At 45.4% G+C, this 8,723-nt stretch overlaps 1 protein-coding gene across 1 annotated transcript; it reads left to right on the plus strand.

The window, feature by feature from the left end:
• The first annotated feature begins 5,739 nt into the window (after positions 1 to 5,739).
• LOC124675473 (cadmium-induced protein AS8-like) lies at positions 5,740 to 7,430 on the plus strand. The gene is made up of 3 exons (XM_047211550.1): positions 5,740 to 5,900; positions 6,025 to 6,322; positions 6,781 to 7,430. Exons 1-3 carry the CDS (start codon positions 5,802 to 5,804, stop codon positions 7,041 to 7,043), a joined length of 660 nt encoding a protein of 219 aa, XP_047067506.1. The 5' UTR covers positions 5,740 to 5,801; the 3' UTR covers positions 7,044 to 7,430.
• The last annotated feature ends 1,293 nt before the right edge of the window (positions 7,431 to 8,723 follow it).

Consider the following 8,723-nt stretch of genomic DNA (forward strand, 5'->3'; position numbering starts at 1 on the left):
AGTAGAAGATGGGGACGCGACACCTTCCCCTCCTCGAGATGAAGGCTCACTCCAGATTGCAGCATCAGGGAAACGGCTCTGCAGAACATGATAATCTTCCCAGGTAGCACACTCTGATGGTAAAGAAGACCATAGTACCTTGATTTGAGGCACCGCCGCATTACCCTTCTTCACCATGCGACGCTCCAGGATTTGTTGAGGAAAGAACGTTCCTGACGACAGATCAACTGCAGCAGGCAAGTCAGAAAAAACTGGGGTGTAACTAGGAGTAAAAGGCTTCAATTGTGATACGTGGAAGACATTGTGAATCTTGCTATTGGCTGGTAACTGTATCCTGTAAGCAGCTGCACCCACTTTAGCCAAAACTTTGTACGGACCATAGAACTTTAGAGCAAGTTTAGCTGACGGCCGGACAACCACAGATGACTGAACATAAGGCTGAAGCTTCAACAACACATCCTCTCCTACCTCAAACTGGCGATCAGAACGATGCTTATCTGCTTGATTTTTCATACGCACCTGAGCTCGCAGAAGATGCTCTCTCAGAAGATCCAAATAGACTTGTCTCTCTACTGGGACGTCGCCCAAACTAGCATCATCAACTGAACTCAAATTAGGTAGTGCCCCAAAATTTGGTTCAATCCCATAGAGTGCCTTAAAAGGGGAACAACCCAGGGAGGTGTGGAATGAAGAATTGTACCAGAATTCCGCCATTGGAAGCCACTTGCGCCATTGTTTAGGGCTCTCATGCGCAGCACAACGCAAGTACTGTTCAAGACACTGATTCACCCTCTCCGACTGTCCGTCTGTTTGAGGATGATAAGCTGAGGAATAAGAGAGCTTCGTGCCCACTGCTTTGAAGAGTTGACGCCAGAATTTACTAGTGAACACCACGTCTCTGTCAGAAACAATTGATTTTGGTACCCCATGGAGTTTGACCACATTGTCCAGGAAGGTGTTGGCGACAGTTAAAGCAGTATAAGGATGACGAAGAGGTATAAAATGGCTGTATTTGGTCAGACGATCGACCACCACCAGAATCACCTCACAGCTTTCAGATTTTGGCAGGCCTGTAATGAAATCCATAGTTATATGTGACCAGGGGCGAGTGGGCACGGGTAAAGGTTGAAGAAGGCCAGCTGGTAAAGTATTTTCATGCTTAGCTTGCTGACACAATTGACACTGCTTCACAAATTCTTCAACCTGCAGTTTGATTCCTTTCCAATAATACTGCTTGCGCACACGTTGGTAAGTAGCACGCACTCCAGAGTGACCACCCATGGCACTGAAATGCATAGCACTTATCAACTTGGTTTGTAAGGCGGAATTATGTCCAATCCACAATCTCCCCTTGTATTTGATCAAACCTTCATGCAACTCATGACCTTTGTCATCTGGACTAGCAATAGCGAGTTGTGTCAACAACTGTTGAGCCTTACTGTCCGTTGCATAGGAATTTATAATTTCCTGTGCCCAGTTGGGTCGACAGTAGGAGATAGCATTAGCTTGTAGGAGATGAGCTACCCGAGACAGAGAATCCGCTGCCCCATTATCACTGCCCTTTTTGTACTTAATGTGGAACTGCAAACCCACCATCTTGGCCATCGCTTTGCGCTGTAACTCAGTAGTTAGTTGATGATCCTGTAGGTTTACCAAGCTCTTGTGATCTGTTACAATGGTGAAAGGGCCCCTTTGAAGATAAGGACGCCATTTATCAACAGCCATCATGACAGCCAGGAATTCTTTTTCATAAACTGAAAGTTTCCTGTTATTGATCCCCAAGGCCTTGCTTAAATAAGCAATTGGATGTCCATTCTGTGACAGAATAGCCCCAACACCAGTGTCGCAAGCATCTGTTTCAACTGCGAACGGCAGATCAAAGTTTGGCAATGCCAAAACTGGTGTAGAAACCATAGCTTGTTTTAACTGGTTGAAAGCATGCTCAGCTTGTTCAGACCAATTGAACCCTTTCTTTGTCAACAGGTTGGTTAACGGCTTTGCTAGGATACCATATCCGTTGACAAATTTGCGGTAGTAACCCGTTAATCCAAGGAAACCCCTGAGCTCGGTTGCAGAAGATGGTGTAGGCCAAGCTAACATCACCTGAGTCTTGTCTGCATCCGTGGCCACGCCCTGTCTAGAAATGATATGTCCCAGATATGAGATGCTTTCTTGTGCGAACGAGCATTTGGACAGCTTTGCATATAACTGGTGATCCCGCAGTGTCTGAAGCACAAGGCGTAGGTGACATACATGCTCGGCCCAAGAATGACTGTAAATTAGGATGTCATCAAGGAATACAATCACGAAGCGACGGATCTGCTCTGAAAATATTGAATTCATCAAGCACTGGAATGTGGCAGGAGCATTTGTCAGCCCGAAGGGCATGACCCGAAACTGGAAGTGGCCGGAATGAGTTTTAAATGCCGTCTTCTCCTCATCGGCTTCGCGCATACGTATTTGATGATAACCTGCGCGTAAGTCCAGTTTCGAGAAGAACTGCGCACCAGCCAGTTCATCCAGGAGTTCATCCACTACCGGCAAAGGAAATTTGTTCTTCACTGTCTTTGGAATTGAGACGGCGATAATCCACACAGAAACGCCATTCACCATCTTTTTTCTTCACCAACAGTAATGGAGAGGCATACGGGCTCATGCTAGGAACAATGACTCCTGCCTTGATCATTTCGGCCACTTGGCGCTCGATTTCGTCCTTTTGAAAAGGAGAATAGCGGTATGGTCTGCAATTGATAGGAGAATGTTGGGCGTCAAGCGAAATTGCATGATCATAAACTCGATGAGGCGGCAAGGAGTTGGGAGTTGCAAAAACATCATCAAATTCACTCAATAACTGGGATAGTTCAGCTGGTGTCTGGACAGAGACATGTGGTTCAGTTGACGCAGAGTTCAGTTCGACAACTGCAAGCGCCCATATATCATTGCCTGCATAGGCCTTTCTAAGCTGCTCAACGCTGATGGCATTTAATGTGCTTGATACTGAATCAGAGGACTGAATTCCGACCAACTTTGCTTCAGCACCATTGTGAGGTATTGTCAGTGTCTTACCAATCCAATCAACAGTCATTGGACTGTAACTTTTCAGCCAGTCAATGCCGAGCACTGCGTCATACCCTCCCAGCTCCAGCACACGCATGGTAGTGTTGAATGTATAGTCCTGTGTCATCCATTCAAGAGCAGACACTTGTTGGTCACACAAAACCAAACTACCATTTGCTAATTTGACTTGGGCCACTGGTGCTGCAGACATTACACAACGAGCACGCAGAGCAAATTCTTTGTTAATGAAACTGTGGCTGCTTCCTGAGTCAATCAAAGTTATCATCACCTGATTACCCACTTGAGCTCTAAGTCGAATAGTTTCATTAGCCTCCCCTCCTGACACTGCCTGAAGAGATAGATGACAACATTGCAGTTGAGACTCGTTCTGCTCCGGTTCAGTTAGCAACTCCAAAGCTTGTACTGTGTCCTCTGTAAGAATTTCTCCAAATTCGCCAAGTTGAATAGTGAGAAGTTGCATAGGTTTCTTACACTGATGTTCCTTGCTGTATTTCTCCCCACAACGAAAACAGAGATTATTTGCACGGCGAAAGTCTCGCAACTGTCTCTCACGAGCATACTCATCATTTTGTGCTCGCTTAAAGTTGGGAGCAGATGACTGAGCCATAGATGTGCTTTGTTGATTCTGCAATGGTGATTTGCTAGCATTGAAAGCCTTGGCCTTAGGTGTGTTGATCTCCAACTCTTCTTCCTGGATACGAGCCAAGGAGACCGCTCTAGTCACACTGGTAGGAGCCTATAGTCGTACTGCTGCACGTAATTCATCTTTCAGACCCAGAACAAATTGAGAGACAAAAAATTTGGTGTTAAGTGTCGGGTCCAAAGATATCAACTGGTACATTACTGTTTCAAAAGCTGTGCGGTACTCCATCACTGTTCCTGTTTGACGAAGCTGATGCAGCTTGGACATCAAAACATCATAATCATCTTGACCAAACTCCTGCACAATTGCTGCCTGAAGTGCCTCCCAGTTTGTCACAGAATTGCAACGTTTGTATGCCTGCCACCACAGTGCTGCGTGCCCACCGAAATACAGTGAAGCCACTGACAACCACTGATTTCGCGGCACCGAGTACATCTCAAAATAGGTGGCGCAGAGGTCAAACCACATATAGGGAGTAGTCCCATCGAATTTTGGAAAGTCATGCTTCGGTGGTTTGCAGAAATACTCACGGGGTAAACTCGGAGCAGAGTGAGACTCGTTACGAGAACCTCCTGATGCATGTCTCTCTCCTGAATCCCTGAACACCACCCCACGCGTGCCCGCTGGCGGAATCAGAATGGGCTGGGTGCCGTTAGTAAGGCGCGGCATACCTAACTGAGTGCCTCCTTCCCCAATAGTTCTGTCAGGCGGCGGCGGTATAGGCGGAGGCGCCACCTCCTTGAGCTTCTCCGCCTCACGCTGCTTCAGCCGTACCTCGTCCACACTCTCCTGGGTGGTTTCCAGGTGCTTGCCCAAAGTGGTGATCTCGTGCGCCAGCGACTCCATCCGGACCAACACCGCCTCCAACTTCTCCTCCAACTTCCCCGAATTCTCTCCCATCGCAGTAATGATCTGACGGGTAGCAGCAGAGGGCTTGGACGGCGCTGTGGCTCAGCTCTGATCCGATCTAACCCTGCTTAGGATTTTGCGCTATCCAACCGAGGTCGGACGGCACCTTTCGCAGTGGATTTTACAGATCGAACTCGAGGAAACGAGCGCAGCGAGCGAATCCAACAGCTCTGATACCAAGATGTGAGGACCCAGGAAGAGGATCGCCCACAATCGAGGGTTTGGGTGGAGGTACAAGGAAGGGGGTGAGAGAACAGAGAAGAGAGGATGAGATTTAGATCAGATCAATTCATTCATCATTCAACATCTCATTCATTACAGTTGATAGGCTTATAACCCGCCTCACCGCAGGCTTAGTTCTCACACTAACCCCAACCCAACACACTGGTCGGCCCACTAGGCCCATCCGGGAATCAGTCCGGATCCCTAACCGTGTCCGTCACCATAGTAGAAGATGGGGACGCGACATATCGAAAATGGTGAATGGAACCTGGGTACACGCGCACCCATTTATTAAAAGTTTAAAAAAATGCTATTTAAAAGTTTCAAAAAAATTTGAAGTAAATTTTTGCATGTATATATTATGTTGATACTTACTTGTGTGCGTTTTCACAAAAAAATATCATTGTGTGTGACCTACACAAAAATGACAAAATGCAAATTCCTATTCCTGTGAATAGTAGAAATTCCTATTCACTATTTTCATTTGGACATTTTGTCATTTTTGTGCAGGCCACATACAATGGTATTTTTTCGTGAAAACTCACACGATTAAGTATCAACATAATATGTACATGCAAAAATTTACTTCACATTTTTTTGAAACTTTTAAATAACATTTTTTTCATTTTGTAGGAAACTGGGTGCGCGCGCACCCAGGTTCCATTCATGCGCGTCGCGCGACATATATGCTTTTAAATTCTATATTTGAGGGGGCTAATAAATGGAGTTATTTTGTAGTACTACTTTACTGTAGCCCGGCCCAAGCAAACCCAAAAATAGACAAAACACTGGGCCCAAACTTGCTAATGATGGCGATGTGTTGGATCTTGGATATTCGGATCAGATTTGAGGATAAGATGGTTAGAATTGTGAAGTGGTTTCAGTCTTGAAGCATCCGAAATTTGAGACCAAATCAGCGTCTTCTACTCCGCAGCAGCCGACGCTGCTGATGCCCGAGCCCCACCAGATCCACCAACCCCCGCCGTCGCCGCCGAAAGCCGATCCAAACCCCGTCGCCTCCACGGCGGCAAATGCCCAGCGCAATCCGGTACATTTTCTTGCCATTATCTCTCTCTTTTTTTTTTGCGAAACTTCTTGCCATTATCTCAGTGGAATGGAGCTAGAGAATTTCTTCGTTTGATTCCTGGGTTGTCTTTTCCCTTGCTGTTGAGGTCGCGTTGCCGCTGTCGTTGCCGGAGATCGCGGTGCCGCCGGTGCAGCCGACGATGATCATAAAGGGGATGCTGGGCCGCTACGAGCGGTGGAACCCCGTGCACCCCACGGTGGGCGCGTTCTGGGGCGTCGGGCTGGGCCTCGGCTGCGGGGTCGGGTGGGGCCCAGGGTTCGGGCCCGAGGTCATCGGCTACGTCGGCGCCGGATGCGGCGTGGGCTTCAGCGTCGGCGTCACGCTCGCCGGCATCGGCGTCGGACTGCCGCAGCACGGCATCATCAAGAACCACTACCACGGCGGTATGCTCTCTTCTGCTCTCAAAAAAAACAAGTGTCACTTAGTACTCCTGAAGTTCTAATATTATCTAGTTGGAACAGAAAAGTGTCACACCGGGATGTTTGGTATTGTGCTACGCACTCTGGTGCAGAAATGAACTAATCGAGCATGAAACCAACAATTCATTAGTGTTACGAACTTCATTTTCAACAGCTTGCGCATGTCATTGCAATTTGCAACCTATATAGTGTTTGATCTCTAATTCAACAATGCATTTACCTGTGGTGTTAAATAAGATTATGTTCAACTCCAGTAGTTCACGGTCTATTTGATTGCTGCTCTTCAGTTAGCCAGTTATATTGCACAAAACACAGTCATTTAACTTATCTGCCATTGCTCTTTGTAGCTAACTGCTACTCTCAGTTAAACACTCGAAGATACAATTTTATGGCACTTCTAACAGGTTTCTCCTGATTTGTAGGGTTTACAAACAATGTCCCATTCGAATCAGCGAGGTTTTACACCCTGACTGTCCTAAGGGGTATGGTATGGGATGCCATCAGCTATGTTAGCCACATCGCAGCTACGAGGAAAGAATCTCGGCAGAAGCTTCTGAAATTTGAGGAGAACCCTCGGGTTTCAGGAGGAGTTGATCTCCCCAAACTGGGGAAAGGCGTGTCGAGTAGCTTCCGATCAACGATGGATTGCATCAGGGCCTTCACAAATCAGCATCGGCCTCCATAGCAGCAAATAGTTAAATTGAAGATTGTTACTTCGGAACCAAGCTTCGCTCAGTTGGTGGATTGCGTGAGGGCAGGCCACCCACACGGAGGTGAAAGTGGGTAACCAGGTGCGGGTGTCTTGTATGCCGTCCAACCTAGGCATGGGTAAAAGTTCCTAGTAATTTTAAAAAGAGATATCTGATATTCTTACTTTATGTGTTAGAACCCACATGGTACACCGTACACTTAGATGCAGATGTCTACGGTAGTAGTTTTGATCATGTGCACGTTTAAAGTTTCCTGGTTTATGAAGGGAAACTTTTCCAGATGAACATGGTAGCGTGTAATCTTGCCGTGATCCATGTAAAAACGTCATCGAATGAATTTGTAAATATTATGATGCTGTCTACATGAGCACTTCACATCGATCATTTTGAAGCTTGAATAGGATGCTGATGGCCAAAGAGATGCACATAAAACTGAAAGCGTCAAAGTTTCTATGTGTGTACCTTTTGATTCCACAGCTTGAGCTTTTCTGGGATGTTTCGAGGTGGAAAAACGACGTACTAGGCACCCACTGAAGGTATACTCTTGACTATTTGCATACCTAAGTGGTGTTGTGGGTTGTGGCACCCTTTCTTTCTGGTCATGTTTACAGTTCGGCTCGTTTGCGACAATTTGGTTTGGTTATTCTGTTGTGTAGGTATCTAGATATGCAGTAAGAGCAAAGAAGTTCGACTCAGCTCCTTAACTTATATGCACACTCATGAGTCATGAACATTAAATTCTGAATAAGTATTAAAAATTTCAGAATTGTTTTGACAACAAACATGTTCAAGTGTTTTACTTAAACTAGAAAACACCCCGCGTCATTGCTGCGGGAATCTGTAGCGAACGATGCTTATGATCAAATCAGAGCATAATTAGCAGAATATGCTCCCTAATTTAAATGAAAATGTGTAATTTGGTGTAGATGTATAAAGAAAGGATCCTTTTGAATCGGCCAAAATGCTAAGGTTGGTAAATGAGCTTGCAATTTAAATGTTGTAGATTTACTCTATGGAACTTGGTCAGCATGCATGGCCCAGTTTCGACAACAAATTTACATGACAGACACTGAGAGATGGAGATAAAAATCAACAAAATAATGATAGCAGGTCATAATGGTGGGATTAAAGAAATGAAAAATGTGTAAGAAGTGCCAATGTTTCTGACATTAGTTGTTAAGGTCCCGGTGAGGAAAACTGAGCTTATAAACTGATATGTGAAGATTTAAATTTAGAAACTGCAAGAAAGATAGATATGCAAAACCTGTGAGAAAACAGGGGGACACCGGACAACCACCCACCACTCTTTACTGTGAAACATTCTAGTATTGAACAGAAATGATGATAAATACTACCTCTGTTTCAAGCCTTTTTTGGAAAGCTAAGTTAGCTATCTAAAAAGGCTTGTATTTTGATAGAGATGTAATACTAAATAAAATTATTGCGGGTACACACTTACATAATGTGTTACCCCTATTCTGAAGCTATTGAATGCATAAAACTTCATGGCCAATCTCAGTTTCAATTAATAGTAACCATTGATAAATCCCTGTAACATGATGTTCTGAAATCCCCATGGCTTTCATCTAGAATGGTGCGGCATTAGCATCCTGGATCGGAGTAACCTGAGGGAGCAAGATGTGAATATCAGATGT

This window comes from Lolium rigidum, chromosome 7 (genome assembly GCF_022539505.1).
Source record: "Lolium rigidum isolate FL_2022 chromosome 7, APGP_CSIRO_Lrig_0.1, whole genome shotgun sequence".
Taxonomy (NCBI): domain Eukaryota; kingdom Viridiplantae; phylum Streptophyta; class Magnoliopsida; order Poales; family Poaceae; genus Lolium; species Lolium rigidum.

What these genes read in the sequence shown, in the direction of transcription:
- LOC124675473 (XM_047211550.1), top strand. Translation starts at nt 5,802, where the DNA reads ATGCCCGAGCCCCACCAGATCCACCAACCCCCGCCGTCGCCGCCGAAA. An exon ending in CAAATGCCCAGCGCAATCCG is followed by an intron (nt 5,901 to 6,024) that starts GTACATTTTCTT and finishes CTTGCTGTTGAG; the next exon opens with GTCGCGTTGCCGCTGTCGTT. An exon ending in CAAGAACCACTACCACGGCG is followed by an intron (nt 6,323 to 6,780) that starts GTATGCTCTCTT and finishes CCTGATTTGTAG; the next exon opens with GGTTTACAAACAATGTCCCA.